Raw genomic sequence first — 17183 nt, 5'->3', positions numbered from 1 at the left:
AACAACCATAGTTGTCGTCATGAACTCAAACCAACCCTCACCCGGTGATGTAGAAGATAATGCCACAATGGTCCAATCCCATGATACCGAACCACAAAATGAGACGGAAAAGAGTTCGATAAACCTTTCTGTCTTTCTCAGCCACTTGCTGACTGGTTCAAGCAGACCCTCGGGAGAAGCAAAACTCAATGTCAAGCTCAAAGAACGATGCCCCCTCCGATGAACCACAGACCAAAGCCTACAGCATCTACACAGCCCCCGAAAAATGGTTCATCGTAGGGCTCACTGGATTCGCTGCTATGTTCAGGTACGTGTCGCCGTGACAGACCCGTTGGGACCGTCTATCACTCACGCTGCTACAGTCCATTAACCGCCAATATCTACTTCCCTGCCATCCCAACCATCGCTGCCGTATTCCATAAATCCATCGAGCTCATCAACCTTACCGTAACGGTCTACATGATTGTTCAAGGAATATGTACGTCATCATGACCCCTAGGAAGTGCATGTGCTCACTATATTGGTGGTAACAGCACCCATGTTTTGGGGCACCATGTCCGACAGATGGGGCAGGCGACCAATGTTCATCGGCTGTATGGTTGTCCTGTGCGGCGCATGTGTGGGATTGGCACTCGTTCCTACGGACGCATACTGGCTACTCATGGTCCTCCGGTGCTTGCAAGCGGCCGGATCCGCCAGCACCATTGCGCTTGGTATGTCTTACGGGACAAGAAACGGGATTCCCCGCGGTTCACACTTCATCATCAGGTGCTGGAGTCATCGCAGACATTGCCGCACCCGCTCATCGGGGCAGCTTCTTCGGCATATGGAACATTGGCCCGATGGTAGGCCCCTGTGTAGGCCCAGTTTTGGGCGGTGTTCTCGCTGATAAACTGGGCTGGAGGTGAGCATCAACGGAGAATAGTACTCAGACTTGTCGTGCGCTGAGACGTGTACAGGTCTATCTTCTGGTTCTTGGTTATCTCCTCCGGTGTCTGCGGTCTCGTGATAGTTACGTACGTTGTTCCCATCGTGCACAAGGCCCTACCCGCTGACTGGCTAATATAGTCTGCTCCCGGAGACTCTTCGCGCCCTTGTAGGGGACGGGAGTGTTTCTCCCCCAAGGTTCTATATGCCCCTCATCCCCGTCATTGGGAAGGCCCAACATGCACCCGACCACTCGAGCAGAGGAAACCGACGTGGCTTCGCCAACCCTCTGCTCCTATTCCTCTATCCGGACGTCACGATCATCCTGTTGTTCAACGCTCTAGTTTATGCCGAGTTCTACGCCGTCACCGCCACCATCTCTACACTTTTCGAGCCAACGTATCCGTTCTTGAACGAAACCGAGACTGGTCTGTGTTTCCTAGCTATCGGCGGCGGTATGATGATGGGTGGTGTTTCAAATGGCGAGCTGCTCGACTGGGACTACCAGCGTGTTAAGCGCAAGGTGTTTCGCAAACTGGAGCAAGACCCAGAGAACAAGGTCAAGCCGGAGGACGTCACGAAGGATGAACATTTTCCGATCGAGGTCGCGCGGCTGAGGATGATGCCGGCCATGTTCGCCATTTATGTAGCCGCGTGCATTGGTTACGGGTGGTGCCTTGAGGCGGGTGTGAACATCGCTGGGCCGCTCATCCTGCAAATCATCAGTAAGATTTCCTACGGTTATCTCCAACTAATGGCAATTCTGACAAATAACGCCTTGTAGTTGGATGGACGTCCATGTCGATGATGAACAGCGCGCAGACACTGATAATCGATCTCGCCCCCTCACATGGCTCCGCTATCACAGCATGCGTACGCTATCCTTATTCCTTCCTGCCTTGACGTTTCCATCTAATTGCTATCTGTAGAACAACCTTGTCCGCTGCTCCTTCGGTGCAGTGGCAGTGTCTGTCATTGACCCCATTCTCAAGCACCTAGGGACAGGTTGGACGTATGTTCTTCTGTCGGGCATCTGCATCGTCTTCTCTCCCTCATATTACGTCCTGATGCACTACGGACCCAAGTGGCGGGTCCAGAGACGCGCACGGAGGCAGGCCACAGAGGAATCTAAGGCTTAGAGACATGTCTCCAGCCCAACCTCGCCCCAACCTCGCCTCACTCTCCTTCGGACTCAGCTACGGTCTTGCTACGTTTTTCCACGGCACTATCTAATGGACTTCCTCACGCCTTTACGCTGATCTCACGCATATTCCAGTCTCTCATACTCATCGCATTCAACATGCATCGAGCTTACTTAACGCGCTCTTGTATATCACGTTTTTTCACTCAGTACCTGTCTTCCTCGTTCGGCTACCTAGTACGCTATATACCCCATACCCTAATGCCTACATACATCTCCCCTCCAGCGGACTGCACATCCTATATCATACTCATCTCGTAGTTACTTTGTAGCGTTACACATGGACTCGGCCCCCGGAGAAATAAATGATTTCATCATCAACTACCTTCCCCTTTACGCACGCGTCACTTGCACTGTCTTGCATAAGTGGAAGGTTCGCAATGGAGCCGTGTATGAATGAGAGCAAAGAACTAGTCCTTTCGAGTCCGACTACACGCACGATAAGCATACATACAGTGCTACATGTCTACAAGCATTTCTCGTCAAGATAGAGAACATCGAACACCACGGTATCTCATACGAAAATTCACTGGCGACGAGACTGACCCCCCTGCGTGGAATTTCCCTCCTCCTGCTCTTGCTGCTGCTGATACCTCCCGTAATCGTACTCCGGATAATTGACCCCTTGAAGGAAGTCTTGAGACATTTGGCTTGGACCAAACGTGAACGGCTCCTGTGCGTGGGCGTGCGTACTCGTCTGAACATGAGCGGCGCTAGTATGGGGAATGTGCTGCGGAGGGTGGGTGTACCCTGGAACAGCGTTGTAGGACATCGGTGCGGTGACTCCGGGAATCTCCATTGGAGCGGACAACGCCATGTGCGTCAACCCCTCGGTGGTGAGAAGCTGACTTGGCCACCACTGGTACCCTGGGTAGAACGAAGTAGATGCTTCCGCCGCAGGACTGCTCGCACCGAGGCTGTGCGCGATCATGCGTGCGTTGTGACCGTGATCCCACGCGCTGGAGCTCGGACTCGGTCCACGATACCCATCTGTGACAGACATATGATACATGTCGTGTCCAGCGATATCGGGATTCTTCGAGCTACCCAGTGCATTCTCCACTGAACGTTTGTTTCTGACTACCTGGCCGTCGACGGGGTACGTGGATTGATCGAGCCGGACTTTAGCACCCTCCAGCAGATTCCGGAGACGCGTCGCAGTAGGCCAAAGTTTCTATCCAGCATCGTCAGCATATCATGCCGAAGCTGCAGCAATGCATGCTTGCCTCAAGGTGCTTGCATGCTGCGATGCATCTGGCGAGTCCAAGAGTCGCCTGTGGATCCCATGGACGTCGCTCGACTGCAGATTCATTTTGAGTCCGTCAATTACCCATAATGCTCGATATAAGGACATACGTGTGATGACGTGCATGATGCTAAGGAGGAGTCAGCCATTATGCTTTATTCGGGAGAGGTTCGCACTCACCCAGCGCTCTGTAGATATATGCACAAAAACGGAGGCGCCCTCACGAGACCGAACCTCTCGTTGTAGATCTCCGCCATCGAGCAAAGCTGCACTGCAGCGCCAGAGCAAACATCGAACGCTTTCAAGGCCAGCGGATCGGGTTGTGGAACGCCCTGGGGTAGCGGAGAGTGCCTGCACAATACCAATGAGGACAAGTGATGAAAAAGCATATAGACTACTTACCCGTCATACGGCGGAAGGCTGTTTGAGCCATTGTGTTAGTACATTCGTTGGGCCGGAGGCAGAAGCGTACGCACAATGCCCGGTGAAGCAGCAGTACAGCGGCCTGATACTCAATGTGAAGCATCAAGATATGAGGCAAGACAGACGCATTCTTGTCGTTCGCGGAGAAGCGCAGGTGTTCAGGCAGGTCGATCACCCACTTGCTCAGTCGCGTCTCCAATTGTTCGAAGAGTTTGCGGCGAGGCATATCCGATGATGGCTGAACTGGATAGATTTTATCCATGATATCCGTGATGATGACAGCTGCTTGCGCACATGGGTGAGCGCGTGAGGTGCGAAGACTATGCATACGCACATAGATGACAGGCTTCCCGGAAGGATGACATCAGGCGGCAAGGCTTAGGTGAGAAATCCCCAAGGATCCCTGGTGGGAATGGTTGCCACAGCTCATTCTCGTCCACCTTTGGATGTGATTAACGATAGACTCTAAATCCTGATGTAAAACAACACACCTCGTCCGTGTTCGGTATAGTTGTCGAATAGTCGTTCGCGCGGAACGTGATCGGACGTCCCAACCAGACAGCAGATAACCTAGCATGGTTTCATGCGGTTGGTGCGGAAACCTTGAGGCGAAGCGAAGCGACTTACTTATCCGAAATGCAGCAAGACCACCATATGTGCTTCCTGATCTGCTTCTCGACGTCCGTGAAAAGGGGTTGCGCACCGTCTATCGTCCAGCTGTCCGCGTTGCGATTCATGCCTAGGTCGATAGCCTATGGGAAACATTATCCGTCAAGCACCGCATAAGGGAGTGCTAAGTGGGACGCACCATACGCATCGCCATACCTGTAAAGGCAGAGTAGGTATCAGGAGTTGAAAGAGGGGCCTTGGTGTGCTCACCACTATACAACCATCCCTTATCCATCGCCCCTGCACAAACCATAAGTTGCTTTCCAATGCGTGCAGGACAACATAACTCACCCATGCCGAATTCGCGGATAGCCAAGAGCAACAGTGCCTGGCAGGTTGACGGTCGGCTGCTCTGATACTTCCGGTCTGAGGCGATTACATTAGAACTGCCGCCACCGACCATGTACATTGTACTCACCAAGCAACTTGTGAGCGTCTATGGCGTACTGCTGCCCTGCTCTTGAGATATCGTCGTTGCTATGCGTCGGGTGATCCTCCGGCGTACTCGAGTAGCGTGCGGCGATTGCGAACATAGCTAGCAACAACATTTTGCAGGGCCGTTGCATAGGGCGTTTCTTCGGAGGCGTGTGTGCAGTTGACGGCGGAGAGGCGGACCGTGATCTGACAAATGACATGGGTAAGCATACGAGCACATCAACACTGCACAAAGCAACACGAACTCGCTGCGGAAGGGTTAGATCAAACTCTGTGGCCGGGAAAAGGAAGAAATCGTACGTACAGCGCATTGTAATGGTAGAGGAAGTCCTGCTTGTGGACAACTGGGAAAAAAGGGTGAACGTAGGTGAAGTACAGCTGCAGCAGGTAGTTCCGCATTTCGCGAGGAGGCATCTGAACCTCAACGTCTTCCTCCTCCTCTGTCAAGTCGTGTCCCGGAACCTCTGGGTCGACGTTATGCATAAATTTCCTGCGGCAAGCTCGGAATAAGTGGTCGGAATGCATGCCATCACTCAACCCAGACGAACCAGATACGATGTTCCTGCTGGTCGTCGCCTGCCTTCCTATTGCTTTGTGCGAGCAGAGGTAGACCCGAAGCGGGTCCGTGATAGCGGAACTGAGGTGACGGTAAGTACGGCGGATGACGAGATGCTGAGGGTACGTGCCTCCTTGTTCTGATCGACTGATAGATGTCCGAATGCTTCTGCAGTCTCATCCACGTTGCTGGGATCTAGGCTGCGCTCTGAATTTGAGGTTGAGTAGGAGCGGAATCCAGGATCGTTGGCATCCATGCGATTGCTATCCGGCAGGGTATACAAGTTATCCCAGTTCTGTTGAATGGGTATGTTTAAAGGCCAGTCCAACCGTCGCCGGGTCCTCGCGTAGTCGTTGGAACCCGTGGAGGTCGACGACGGAGACACCGGACTCAACGGCGTTGGTGCATACCCCCAGTGACCACCCTGAGCAAGTCTGCGAGCAAGCTGATCTTGCCACTCTCGAGTAGGCGTTGCGGAAACTGTGGGGTCTTAGGCAAGGTGAGTATATCGCACGTGCATTGTGAACGCACAACGTACCTTGCGATACTATCTCCCTCGAAACTCGAGATTGCCGACGAGACCGTCGGTCATCTCGAGCAGGGGCATGTTCAGGCACATCTACCAAGGCAGCGTAGTAGCCTTCGCTGTTTGGTTCCAATCGTTGCAGCCGGTTTCTAGAACCCTGTGAGACACTCAGAGATGGAAAGTACGCCAGCATGTTTCAACCAAACTCACGTATGGTCCGGCCTGCACGCGATCAAGAATGGCACTGGCGAAAGCATCGCTACGAAGGTCACTTATAACGTCTTGTGTGCGGGGGGACTCCATGAGCGTCGCAAGGATGCACTCGACTTGATGCCATCGCTGCTCAATGGAATGGATATAACCCTTCGGCGGGCCACGCTTGAAGCTCGGGCCTGTGGGGCGTTGAGCGAGCAGCCTCTCTTGTATGTACGATGGCAGGACATACCTTGGAAGGTACATGCTACAGACGGTCTGACTGTAAGCCGGTGGATAAGGTTTGAGGAGCAGAGTACGCACGCGTATTGGCGACCTCGCAATTCTTGCACTTGTCATCTGTCCCGGAGCCTGGCTCACATTTGCTCTTTATTTTTCTGCATCTGTCGCAAGCTGGGCGGATCTAAGCGAGATAGACATGCGGTAAATGGGGGGCACGTACCTCGGGTGCCGCGTTTCACGCCAGCCTGCTTGCTGGAGCCAGGCTCGTTAGGGCCGTCGCCGTCGTCTTCGGAGTAGCTGAGGTGGGGTTGTTGGTCGTGGGTGGAGGCCATGGTTGGCGGGGCTGGGTGCGGTGGGGAGGACGAAGGAGACGGTGGTCGTTGTGGTGATAGTTGGGAACCGGCAGGGCGACTGAGGGATCCATGGTGCCTACTGGGGGTACTGACATCACCGAGGCGCACACAAGGCTGCTCTTCTCCTACGTCAACTCCCAAAAGCAGCGCGTCATTGTCACGTGGCCGTGCTTGCAGGTCACTGTCACTGTTGGCAGTGTCAGTGGCGCCGACGCCCGCACGAAGTTCGAACCTTCTCCTCTGGCACTGGCGGTCCGTCCGACTCCTTCCCCATGAACCAGGAAGATGGCGGCCCACGCGTCTCTGACGTTTAATCGTATGCACGACCGCACTTCTCCCTTCAATCTCACTCAACTGTCTCACAGAAGCCGTCCGTGGCGTCGCCGAGTTTAGTGGGTCGAGTACTAACCATCCTACGTGCAGCGCAATACTGATGTCCACGTAGTCGAGGTCGCCATACACACCATCCTATACGTGCGTCAGGTTTACCCCGCCGAGCTCTTCGTCCGTCGGAGAAAGTATGACACTCCCGTCTTTCAATCCCGCCACCCGGCCTTGAACGAGTACATTGCCGGTGCGGTCCGAGCCATCACAGACGAGCTGGCTCTGGTATTACATCCCTCTGTCTTCGTGCGACCATGCCTGACGCATGCCTCGGTATGCAGGGAACCTTGGATAAGGTGGTCATGGTTATTAAGACTGCTGATGAGAAGCCACTTGAGCGGTTCATCTTCGCGGTCCGCAACACGCTCGAGGTCGAATCATTCAACAAGGACACGAGGTCAAGAAGTAGCAGCAATTGCCTTCCCAGAAGCTGACGACGGTGTACAGCGTGGAAGGTGCAATCTCCGTGGTCTCGCTCGGCCAGTACTTCCGCTCTTTCCTTGTGAAGCTCAACATGATTGAGGCCCAACTCGGCCAAATGTATCTCGACGGTATGCGAGAACATCCGTTACTTTCCGGGACACAGTAACTTACGTGCATACCAAATAGACCTCTCGTTCGCCATCCTCATCGAGTTGCAGGATGACAAGGCGCCAACCGCAACCAACGGCAAGGTAACCTCATCCTCTTCCCCCTTAGGGACCGCCTAACCCAAGTTCGCTCAGGATCCACCCCCTTGGATACCAGCCAATACCCAACAGACGACGTCAGGGGCGGCAGATAATGCAGAGCTTCACATGGTCCGTGCTGTTGACACCGGTATCATTAATGTGCGTCCCGGCCCATTATAGTATGCTCTACACCGAGGCAATATGATCACTTGTTTCCTACAGCTTGCACTTGCGGTACAAGAATCTGAGCAGAAGTTGAACCTTAACAAGGAGTCAGAGCAGAAGGGCAAGGGGAAAGCGGCGTAGCTTTGTCCCTTACACTATCCATATGACCAGTACGATCCTCAACAACGGAGGCACAATAGAAACAATAGAACATACGAGAGCTATGAATACAAGGACAGCAGACCAAGGTGTCCGTGCGACTAAACGTCCACTCGTATGCGCTGAATAATAGGTATAATCCTGTCCCATTCCTCCATGGCCTATAGGGGCCCGTCAGCTGTCAGACACGCAGTGAGGACGCGTAAACCTACCGCCTTGTAGAACTCAATTTGCCCATCGGTGTAGTTTCCAAGCATCTCCTTCATCTCCGCTTCCTTCGCTCTCTGGAAGATCTTCTGCTCGCGTAGCGTCTCGTCACTAAACGCGTCCGAGGTCTCGTGCGCGGTCTGCACAGCATCCTGAAGCTGCAGATCGTCGGACATTAGATGCTCCAATACGAAAACTGGTTCCCCGGGACGACTAACCTCCTTGATCTTCCCATCCAGCTTACGCATGCGCTCAACGCGCGTCCTATCATCATCGGCACCCCGCAGCGCATCCACCCTGTCCTTGAGGTATGCACCCAGCCCCAGGCCCGTGCTTCCTGCCCGACCGCTGATCACCGCAGCGAGCCGGTCGCGTTCTGAGGTGACCTGTGAAAGATACTCCGAGAGCTCTTCGAAGTCCATCTGCTTCTGATCACGAAGCTTGAGGACAGCTCGGTTTGCATGAGAGTATTGCAGCAAGGCATGCAGGTGGATAAGGAAGGGGTCCGTGGTCACTTGCGTCTACGCGGTCCCCAGTCATCGAGGCCGCCCCATATTCCTAGACAGATTGACTCACTGTGTGACGTAGCAATGCGGAGAACTCGAGGAGAGTATTCGAAAAGTGGTTCAGGGGATCGGTGATGCCGGATTCCAAGAACCCAAGTCCTTGTACGGCGACGGCGAGGTCGTGGTAGTCACCCGTGAGATCTTCACCCGGTTCCGGATTGCCGTCTCTTTCAGCCTCAGATACACGCACGAACAGAGAAGGGGAGAGGTGAAGGAGGAGACTCACCGTTTGTCCGGTTCCTTACACGGTTGAACAGCCTCTCTGAGAGCGCGATACCCTCTTCGAATTTGTCCACGTGCTCACGCATAGCGAGGAAGCGTTCATCCGGCTTGCGCACCTTGGAGAATGCATTGAGAAGGGTATCGGATATGCTATCAATGACCCCAGAGGATTGCTCCGGGACTGGTGGATGCGCGACGTGCTGGTGCATTATAACATGCTAAAGCGCAATGAATAGATGCCAACAATGAACTTTTGAATCACACGCACCCATTCTGTCGACTCAAAAAATGCGCGTAGTAGTGTACTCCTCTGGAGAGTCGGGTGGCGAGAAAGGCGTTGCAGGAAGCGGTGGAGACTGGGTCTTGTCAGGGGAGCGCAAACAAGGTACGAGAATTACGCTCACTCCGACCGTCGTCGCTCCATGAACTCAGGACTAAACCTATCTCCCGTAACATATTCTGTACGACGTAACCATGAGGGTGCTGTAAGTAGAGCATAGGAGGTAGGACCGACCGAGTCTGTGCTTGTCTGGTAGCGGAGGAACAACGCAAGCCGGGAAGTCCTTAGCGAGATGTGTTCGCAGGAAGACAAAGTCTTGGAAACGTCTCCGAGCGGAAGGATTAGGGGTGGAGAATATAGGTAGATTCGTCTGTGTTGCCGGTGAACTCAGCAGGCACAATCGGAAGGTGTGTGAGACGGACCTTTGCAGACACAAGATACGAGACATATGCATCCTTCGTCTCCGCAAGCTCTTTAACAGGATCCTTCACGCTTGTGATGAGGTAGCCCTCCCACTTGGGGTCGTTTGGCCCGCGCCCATCCTCGCTCTCGGACGTGCTTTGCCTGAACCCGGGACCAGAAGGAGCTGTCGAGGTGCCCTCGTAAGTCGTCGGTGCCGGTGGCGACTCCCAGGTCACGCTGTCAAATACATCCTCGTCGTCTCCAAGCATGTCGTTGGCAAATCCGAGAGAGCGAAAGCAAGAAGGATGCACAGAGGGACTACGCAGGTGACGGAAGCGGTGAAGTGCGCGAGCGCGCTTGCTTGGCGGCTCGCGGCGCGACGTCAGAATCCCTGCCCGCGCAGTTCACGCGTCTCTCGCACCTCTCTCCTGGTCAACAACCGTCAACACACTCCTTTCCTTTCGTCAGCCATGGTTTGCAGATGGTCATGGCTTCCGTTCTGTTCTTTACTCCTTGCTGCGTCCGGTGTCGCGGCGTACGACGTTCCCATCGCTGCCACCGACTATGACCGTCAAATATGTTCTGGGATGTGGGCGGGAAAGAACACATATATCAATGGTGCGCATATACTCACTTCACTGCGCGTGAGTAGCACGCTCATCCGCCACAGTGACTTTCGACGCTGGGTCGCAGGGCCAGTTAGCCGCGGTGATATATGAATGGGGAGACGTAGAATATCTGGGCAAGGAGACGACGAAGTCCGGGGAACTCCCTGTAAGTGTGCGTCGACCTTCCGCAGTACACCCCCTAAATGCGCATTACATAGCAGAAGACGTATGTCTGTACATCTAACGCCCAGAGTAGCGGCTTGTGCAGCAGCTCGCAGCTCGGCCGCTTCATCATCGACTTGCCCGAGGGCAAGTCCATCAACGACACTAGTTTCTGGTCAGCACGGGTGGGCTTCTCCCAGGGCAATGCCACCGACTCGGACGGTTCGGAAGTATCGGTCAGCGGCTTTTGGGACAACCCCGCAGGCAATCCGACGCTTCCCGACGATGAATTCGCAAACTACACCTCGCCTTGGCGGCGGGATGCCGAGCTGCACATCCGGCAAAGCGGCGCCGCGCTCAACCCAAGCCCATCCGGCATCCTTTGGTACAAGGAACCTATGCAATACATTGTTCGGAAGACAGGCTACTACTGTGTTGGTGCGTGAGGTGCAACTCGGATTCAACGAGGTTGCGCTGACAGACCGGATCGCAGCCATTGTCCCCATAACTGTCATGCCATCCACCGCGGCAAGGCAAGCTTCTACTGATCCCTACCATCCCACCTACACTGGCAGTGTATTCTTCCATAACAAATTTGAAGGCAAGCTACCTGCATCCGACTACCCCAAAGTCAATGTAAGCGTGTACATATCCCGCGGATATGCTTCGGGACTTATCACAAATCCGTGTCAGTTCTACTTCGCCATGTTCCTTGTGTATACGGTGCTAGCTGTCGCCTGGGGATGGCTATGTTATCGGAACCTGCAAGATTTGCTTCCAATCCAGGTGCGTTGCGCCTAGACGACCCACGGGCCTCACTTACCTCTCTTCAGTACTACCTCTCCGGTCTACTTGGCTTCTTGATTATAGAGATGCTCGCGAATTGGGGTATGGTCAACATCTACTCTTCCTGTCGTTGAAGCTCATAGAACCCACTCCTAGCTTACTATCGGTACCTGAACGCGCACGGTGAGGGCACCACGTCAACCGTTTTCCTAATTGTTGGTCAGTGGACTGTTCTTTCACGCGGAAGATGACATCTAACTTTTCCCTTCTATAGTGGCTATCTTCGATGCTGGCCGGAACGCCTTGTCTTTCTTCCTCCTCTTGGTCGTATCACTTGGGCTGAGCGTCGTGAAAGAGTCCCTTGGGAAAACAATGCTGAGGTGCCAGCTCTTAGCCGGCGCACACTTCGTCTTCGGAGGTCAGTCGTCAGGCCATCGTGCATCCCAGCCCCGCCGACTAACTGAGATTGTCATAGTCCTGTATGCGGTCGGCATCGTCGAGCTTGAGCTCGAGTCCAGTTCCGCGTTTATTCTGCTTCTCTTCGTCATTCCTTTGGCTCTCACTCTCAGTGGATTCCTCCTATGGATCATATACTCCTTGAACGGTGGGGGATACCTTATTGACGTCTACAAGTCCGATTGCTGACACCGCCATTTGCAGCAACCATTGCCCAACTCGCCGCGAGGAAGCAGCGCTACAAGCTGTCTATGTTCATGTGGCTGCACCGCATACTCCTCATGACTGTTGTTGTAATTGCCATATTCTTCGTCGTTTCATCCATGACGTTCTCCGGCCGTCTCGCGGAAGGTGCGTCAAACAGAGGCTCATTCACTCCGTTCAGTATCTTACGTGTCGATGCAGACTACGGCTCGAAGTCATGGAAGTCACAGTGGTGGTTGCTGGATGGCTGGCTCGCCCTCCTCTACCTCGTCGACTTCGTCGCAATTGCTTACTTATGGCGTCCTTCACCTAACAACAGAAGATAGGTCACATTCCACACTTCACTGCGGCCGATTTCTTACCTTGTGTCTTTACGCTAGCGATGTTTGACGAGCTTGCTCAAGACGAAGAGGATGCCGAGGACTACGACCTGGAAGCGCTCGAGCGCCGAACGGAAGCAAGAGGCTTCCGGGAGGAGGACGATGCCTCCACCCTCGTCGGCCACGGAGTCGGCGACGATGCTGTCGTTTTCGAGATCGGAGATGAAGAGGCCGAGGGCGACGATGATGACGCTCCCAAAAAGCGTCGTGGTGAGCGGCATGAGGGCGGCGAGGAGCATGAGCGCGAGGGTTTGATGAAGGACGATTAGTTTACACTTATGGACCAGTATCTAATAAAGCATATGTAGAGTACACGCATATCATCTCTATCCTGAGCTGGATGAAGGAAGAGTCCATGCATTAATCCCGAATACGACCCGTCGACGTCGTGTACAGGCGAGCTGCGATGTTCATACTTTGCAATTCCTGCGACATGAGATGAGCACGGCTCGGTGATACTGATCCCAATCGTCATGCTAGTGCTTACCTGGAAGAGCAACTTGGCTGCATAGGGAATATAAATCTGCGAACACGCAGTCTTGTTCCTGCACGCGCGACACTCGAAAGTTTGCTTTTTCTACAAGGGAATAAGTTAATATAAATCCCTCTCATTAGTCCTGAGGGGATACTCACGAGGTTCGCGATAGCTGTAAGACCGCAACTGTATATTACGATCAGTGTTAGCAAGGCCAATTCGATGAGGCAAGACAACAGCACGCACATGTCACAGACGTGCAGTCGGTAAGCATCGCTGGCCTCGAACAGACGCTCCTTCAAGAACGCCGCCACACCATGCGAAATCATGCAATCACGTTCCATCTCTCCGAACCGCAGACCACCGTCGCGCGAACGACCCTCCACAGGCTGGCGAGTGAGGATCTGCACCGGCCCTCTTGCACGCGAGTGGATCTTGTCGTCCACCATGTGCTTGAGACGCTGGTAATACGTCGGTCCAAGGTAGACCTGCGCCTGGAGCTTCCGACCGGTGTGGCCGTGATACATGACCTCTAGCCCTCGCGAGTGGTAGCCCTTCGAACGGAGGAACTTGGAGACAGACTCGACGGTGAGGTCGGTGAAGGGGGTCGCGTCACCCTCGTTTCCGATGAGCGTCGCGAGCTTGGAGAGTAGACACTCGACCAAATGACCGATCGTCATACGTGAGGGGATGGCGTGGGGGTTGATGATGATGTCCGGAGTGATGCCCTCCGCCGTGAAAGGCATGTCCTCTTGACGGTAGGTGATACCAATTGTGCCCTTCTGACCGTGCCGCGACGCGAACTTATCACCAATCTGCGGGATACGCGTCGAGCGGACACGGATCTTCACAAACTTCTGACCCTCTGCGTTCGTCGTGATGAGCACCTGGTCGACGATACCCTGCTCTGTACTCTTGAGCGGCGTTGAAACATCGCGTTTGGTGTGTGTTCTTGTCCGCTGCCCGAGCTCCTCGCTGTCTGGTGGGATAGGAGCAGTCTTGCCGATAATGATGTCCTCGCCATTCACATTGGTACCAGGAGCAATAAGACCGTCTTCCTCAAGTTTGTCGTAGGTACCGTGCTTCATACGAAGCGTCGTATCACGGGTGGGCTTCTCGAACTCCTCCAGTTGTTGCACGCCGCTCTTCTTCTCGAGATCCATATAGCTCCGGTAGTAGATACTGCGGAACAGTCCACGGTCGATCGAGCTCTGGTTCATGATGACGGAATCTTCCTGGTTGTAGCCGCTGTAGCACAAGATCGCGACAATGGCGTTCTGGCCAGCAGGCAACTCCCGGAAGCGGAGGTACTCCATGGAACGCGTGGTAGCGAGCGGCTTCTGGGGGTAGTATAGGATGTTCGCCATCGTGTCCATGCGAACGAGGAAGTTGGTGAGGTAGATACCCATCGCTTGCTTACCCATAGCGGACTGGTAGGTATTACGCGGCGACTGCACGAGCGTGAATATTGTGCATCACGAACATCGTCGCGAACACATACCTGGTTATGATCAGGGAAGGGGATGATACTCGCGCAAACGCCCAGTATCATACTCGGATGAATCTCGCAGTGCGTCCAAGTGTGGGCTGAGGTCGCTGCCTTGAGACGAGCAGAGGGATCATCGTTCTCGTCATCTGCATGCGGGTCTATGCCTTGAGCCTGTAGCCTCGAGTTCTCCAAATCCTCCGGGGTCATGCAGATCATCACTGTCTCCTCTTCCTCGGCATCCAACAGTTCGATGACACCCTCCTTGATGAGGTTATCCCAGTTGTACGCGAAGTCCGGATCCTCCTTTCCGCGCACCAAGTTCTCGATGTGCCGCTTCTGCAGTAGAAGCTGCTGGTTCTCCACGATGAACAGAGGTCGACAGACACGGCCGGCGTCGGTGTAGAGACGGAGCTCGCGCTCACGGATGTCACGGACGACGGACACCTCGCAGTTAATGTCGTCCTTTCGACGCAGCTTCCGAAGAGTCCTGACAAGGCTGACAGGGTCCCGGTGGACACCCATCCAAACACCATTGACGAACACCTTCGTGCAGGGCGTCGACGCGTGAGCGTTCTCCTCAAGCGACTCCAAACCCCACTCCTCCAAGAACTCGATGACGGGGGCGGACAGAGTGCCGACAGATATACATGACATGAGGGACAAGTTCTTGACGAGACCGCAAGCCTGTCCTTCTGGCGTCTCTGCGGGGCAGACCATACCCCAATGGGTATTGTGCAGCTGGCGAGGCTTTGCGATCTTGCCTTCTCGACCGAGGGGAGTATTGCAGCGACGCAAGTGGGAAAGAGTGGACGCGTAGGTATACCGGTTCAGCACCTGGGATACGCCGGCCTTCGAGGACATAGACTTTTTCTGGTCTCCCCAGTTGCCGGTGGCAAGAGAATACTTGAGGCCATTGGTAATCGTGTTGTGTTTGACCGCGAGCGACAGGTTAAACTCCTTGTGCGTCTCGACACACTATTGTATGTGAGAAGAGTGGTCTAGGAAGACGATCAGCACAAGCTTACCTTCTGGAGATACCGGTACACGTCCTTTGTGAGTTTGCGGAAGAGCATGCGGAAGAGGTTGGCAAGCAGGGGACCAGCGAGGTCGAGACGCTTTTTCCCGAAGTGGTCACGGTCATCAAGATCTCGGCGTTCCAGAGCAGCAAGGAGTAGACGATGAATCATATAACCGAAGAAGTAAGCCTTCTTCGATTCAGATCCTTCAGCCATGGAGACGTGGGGGAGCATCTCTTTCTGCAAAATCTCCTGTGCATAACGGAGACGCCGCTCGCGGTTCAGACCGGTCGTCGTTCCACGGTTGCCGATGTAGTCTAAGGCAATCTGCGGACATGCTGTGAACAACGCAATCAGGAGTACATCATAAGTGACGAACCTCGCGGTCTTGGATGACGAAACCTTCGTCAATACATGGCTTCAGCATCTCGAGCATCTGATTGTCTTGCATGTCATAACAGATATGCTCGAGGATATCCCGATCAGAGATGACACCCAGGGCACGGAAGACGACCCAGATCGGAATGTCGACCTTGATATATGGAATCGTTGCCTTCATGACATTGCCCAACTACATGATAGAGAAGTGAACAAAAGGGTAGAGGACAGGACTCAACACATACCGAACGCTCTTGACTGCGATGATAGAGCTTGACTTGGAACTGGCTAATGGTCTTCCCGCCTTTCTCAACTGCGCTGCGAATTTCCGCGAGGAAGCTGATGGGAGAAGGCTGGGCCTTGGCGAATACATAGACGTGGTTGGTAGCCATACGCTCCTGAGCGATGAGGACCTTCTCTGAACCGTTGATGATGAAGTATCCTCCTGAGTCATAAGGGCACTCGTTGAGGTCGAACAACTCCTGGTCTCCTAACCCGTGGAGAATGCAGTAGGTAGACCGGAGCATGATGGGAACCTGCCACACGATATGAGGGGTATGTCCGCGCATCCAGGGCTAATGCACGCACCTTTCCGATCCATACCTTCCTGATATCGTCAGCAGAGTCGTCCTGCTCCGTCTCCCACAACATATCACCCGTAGCACTGTCTGGGTCCTCTCGACCGACCAATACGCGTTTCTTCATCTCGATATAGAGTGGCGCAGAGTACGTGAGGTTACGCAGACGAGCCTCCTGGGGAAAGACTGGAACAACGGAACCGTCCGCCTCGGTCACCGTTGGACGCGAGAGATAGATCTGCCCGAACTTGATCTCGTAACGACGGGTTACATCTGCTTCGTGGCCCGTATGTTGGTCCGCTTGGTCGAGGATGAGATCCGCGTTCTCGTCAACCAACTCCTGCATGGTGTTCTGGACGAACTCGTCAAACGAGTCCAGCTGTTGCCTGACAAGACCTTTCTGATCGAAGAAACTGGAGATGACCGTCCAGCAGTCTTCCTGGGTAATCTCCTCGTATTCGTCCTCTCCTTCGCCCTCCATCCCGTAGCCGTCATCGTAGTAGGTCGCTTGGGTAGACTCAAAGTCTGTGAGCATACTTTAGCCTCAATAATCACCGTCTATTCTTCGGTGCAACCAACCTTGGGACATTTTGTGAATGTAGCAGGGTGTAGAAGTCGAAAAGCGATGATGGTGGGCTCAAGGCAGAATAGCGGTAGAAATACACAAGACGAGGCGAAACCAAGACGGACGTGAAGACAGCAGTCAGTAGTTCAAAGGAGGAAAAGTTCCCAGCGAAGCTTGCTAGACTTTTGACGAAGAGGAGCCCAGGAGGACGTGGAGGTGACGACCGAAGACGCTACAGCCTGCTCTCAACGCGTCCCAC

General features: G+C 54.0%; 6 protein-coding genes across 6 annotated transcripts; 3 read left to right on the top strand and 3 right to left on the bottom strand.

The window, feature by feature from the left end:
* Window positions 1-67: 67 nt before the first annotated feature.
* Window positions 68-2066, top strand: L226DRAFT_564976 (MFS general substrate transporter; the record flags this gene model as incomplete). The annotated part of the gene is made up of 9 exons (XM_067683726.1): window positions 68-113; window positions 166-307; window positions 363-478; window positions 534-713; window positions 769-904; window positions 960-1016; window positions 1069-1652; window positions 1712-1800; window positions 1857-2066. 9 exons carry the CDS (start codon window positions 68-70, stop codon window positions 2064-2066), a joined length of 1560 nt encoding a protein of 519 aa, XP_067542971.1.
* Window positions 2067-2540: 474 nt separating this feature from the next.
* On the bottom strand, window positions 2541-6837 carry L226DRAFT_556235 (uncharacterized protein). The gene is made up of 20 exons (XM_067683116.1): window positions 6639-6837; window positions 6500-6589; window positions 6429-6443; window positions 6194-6375; window positions 5996-6140; window positions 5588-5946; window positions 5450-5538; window positions 5206-5391; window positions 4885-5087; window positions 4758-4832; window positions 4606-4706; window positions 4425-4549; window positions 4289-4367; window positions 4132-4237; window positions 3851-4079; window positions 3777-3794; window positions 3555-3725; window positions 3485-3504; window positions 3355-3428; window positions 2541-3302 (listed from the first exon to the last, which is right to left on the bottom strand). The coding sequence occupies exons 1-20, from the start codon at window positions 6748-6750 to the stop codon at window positions 2655-2657; spliced, it is 3027 nt and encodes a 1008-aa protein (XP_067542970.1). The 5' UTR covers window positions 6751-6837; the 3' UTR covers window positions 2541-2654.
* Window positions 6838-6991: 154 nt separating this feature from the next.
* Window positions 6992-8231, top strand: L226DRAFT_528563 (DNA-binding protein). The gene is made up of 8 exons (XM_067679400.1): window positions 6992-7087; window positions 7137-7163; window positions 7217-7380; window positions 7437-7552; window positions 7603-7706; window positions 7765-7829; window positions 7881-7985; window positions 8049-8231. Exons 1-8 carry the CDS (start codon window positions 7057-7059, stop codon window positions 8130-8132), a joined length of 696 nt encoding a protein of 231 aa, XP_067542969.1. The 5' UTR covers window positions 6992-7056; the 3' UTR covers window positions 8133-8231.
* On the bottom strand, window positions 8096-10197 carry L226DRAFT_24899 (uncharacterized protein). Its single transcript, XM_067673257.1, has 9 exons — window positions 9848-10197; window positions 9660-9795; window positions 9550-9604; window positions 9414-9501; window positions 9150-9363; window positions 8934-9088; window positions 8576-8878; window positions 8363-8515; window positions 8096-8311 (listed from the first exon to the last, which is right to left on the bottom strand). Exons 1-9 carry the CDS (start codon window positions 10094-10096, stop codon window positions 8252-8254), a joined length of 1413 nt encoding a protein of 470 aa, XP_067542968.1. The 5' UTR covers window positions 10097-10197; the 3' UTR covers window positions 8096-8251.
* A 52-nt stretch (window positions 10198-10249) lies between these two features.
* L226DRAFT_556232 (uncharacterized protein) lies at window positions 10250-12822 on the top strand. The gene is made up of 12 exons (XM_067683115.1): window positions 10250-10445; window positions 10498-10601; window positions 10654-11035; window positions 11091-11233; window positions 11291-11383; window positions 11431-11485; window positions 11540-11602; window positions 11658-11801; window positions 11859-11987; window positions 12044-12190; window positions 12245-12365; window positions 12419-12822. The coding sequence occupies exons 1-12, from the start codon at window positions 10298-10300 to the stop codon at window positions 12690-12692; spliced, it is 1803 nt and encodes a 600-aa protein (XP_067542967.1). The 5' UTR covers window positions 10250-10297; the 3' UTR covers window positions 12693-12822.
* On the bottom strand, window positions 12643-17149 carry L226DRAFT_528561 (DNA-directed RNA polymerase II subunit RPB2). Its single transcript, XM_067679399.1, has 10 exons — window positions 16939-17149; window positions 16370-16884; window positions 16027-16317; window positions 15783-15974; window positions 15413-15730; window positions 14400-15362; window positions 13145-14349; window positions 13057-13084; window positions 12911-13000; window positions 12643-12849 (listed from the first exon to the last, which is right to left on the bottom strand). Exons 1-10 carry the CDS (start codon window positions 16946-16948, stop codon window positions 12784-12786), a joined length of 3678 nt encoding a protein of 1225 aa, XP_067542966.1. The 5' UTR covers window positions 16949-17149; the 3' UTR covers window positions 12643-12783.
* Window positions 17150-17183: the final 34 nt, after the last annotated feature.

The sequence above is a fragment of the Lentinus tigrinus genome, assembly GCF_003813185.1.
Source record: "Lentinus tigrinus ALCF2SS1-7 unplaced genomic scaffold L226scaffold_1, whole genome shotgun sequence".
In the NCBI taxonomy this organism is placed as follows: Eukaryota; Fungi; Basidiomycota; class Agaricomycetes; order Polyporales; family Polyporaceae; genus Lentinus; species Lentinus tigrinus.
The sequence above is the reverse complement of the archived record's forward strand: the minus strand, read 5'-3'. Positions and strand labels throughout refer to the sequence as shown.

Bases quoted from the DNA above. Each gene is read 5' to 3' on its own strand.
- L226DRAFT_528561 (XM_067679399.1), bottom strand. The intron at 15,363-15,412 runs GTAAGCTTGTGC...CACATACAATAG, and splicing joins TGTACCGGTATCTCCAGAAG to TGTGTCGAGACGCACAAGGA. The intron at 13,001-13,056 runs GTGAGTATCCCC...ATTCCCTTGTAG, and splicing joins TTACAGCTATCGCGAACCTC to AAAAAGCAAACTTTCGAGTG.
- L226DRAFT_556235 (XM_067683116.1), bottom strand. From the start codon at position 6,750: ATGGCCTCCACCCACGACCAACAACCCCACCTCAGCTACTCCGAAGAC. The intron at 4,550-4,605 runs GTGCGTCCCACT...TGTTTCCCATAG, and splicing joins CAGGTATGGCGATGCGTATG to GCTATCGACCTAGGCATGAA. The intron at 3,505-3,554 runs GTGAGTGCGAAC...ACTCCTCCTTAG, and splicing joins ATATATCTACAGAGCGCTGG to CATCATGCACGTCATCACAC.
- L226DRAFT_24899 (XM_067673257.1), bottom strand. From the start codon at position 10,096: ATGCTTGGAGACGACGAGGATGTATTTGACAGCGTGACCTGGGAGTCG. The intron at 9,605-9,659 runs GTCGGTCCTACC...TACGTCGTACAG, and splicing joins ACCAGACAAGCACAGACTCG to AATATGTTACGGGAGATAGG. The intron at 9,364-9,413 runs GTGCGTGTGATT...ATTGCGCTTTAG, and splicing joins TTTTTGAGTCGACAGAATGG to CATGTTATAATGCACCAGCA.
- L226DRAFT_556232 (XM_067683115.1), top strand. From the start codon at position 10,298: ATGGTTTGCAGATGGTCATGGCTTCCGTTCTGTTCTTTACTCCTTGCT. The intron at 11,486-11,539 runs GTATGGTCAACA...ACCCACTCCTAG, and splicing joins AGAGATGCTCGCGAATTGGG to CTTACTATCGGTACCTGAAC. The intron at 12,366-12,418 runs ATAGGTCACATT...TTGTGTCTTTAC, and splicing joins CCTTCACCTAACAACAGAAG to GCTAGCGATGTTTGACGAGC.
- L226DRAFT_528563 (XM_067679400.1), top strand. From the start codon at position 7,057: ATGGCGGCCCACGCGTCTCTGACGTTTAATC. The intron at 7,707-7,764 runs GTATGCGAGAAC...CATACCAAATAG, and splicing joins CGGCCAAATGTATCTCGACG to ACCTCTCGTTCGCCATCCTC. The intron at 7,986-8,048 runs GTGCGTCCCGGC...TGTTTCCTACAG, and splicing joins TTGACACCGGTATCATTAAT to CTTGCACTTGCGGTACAAGA.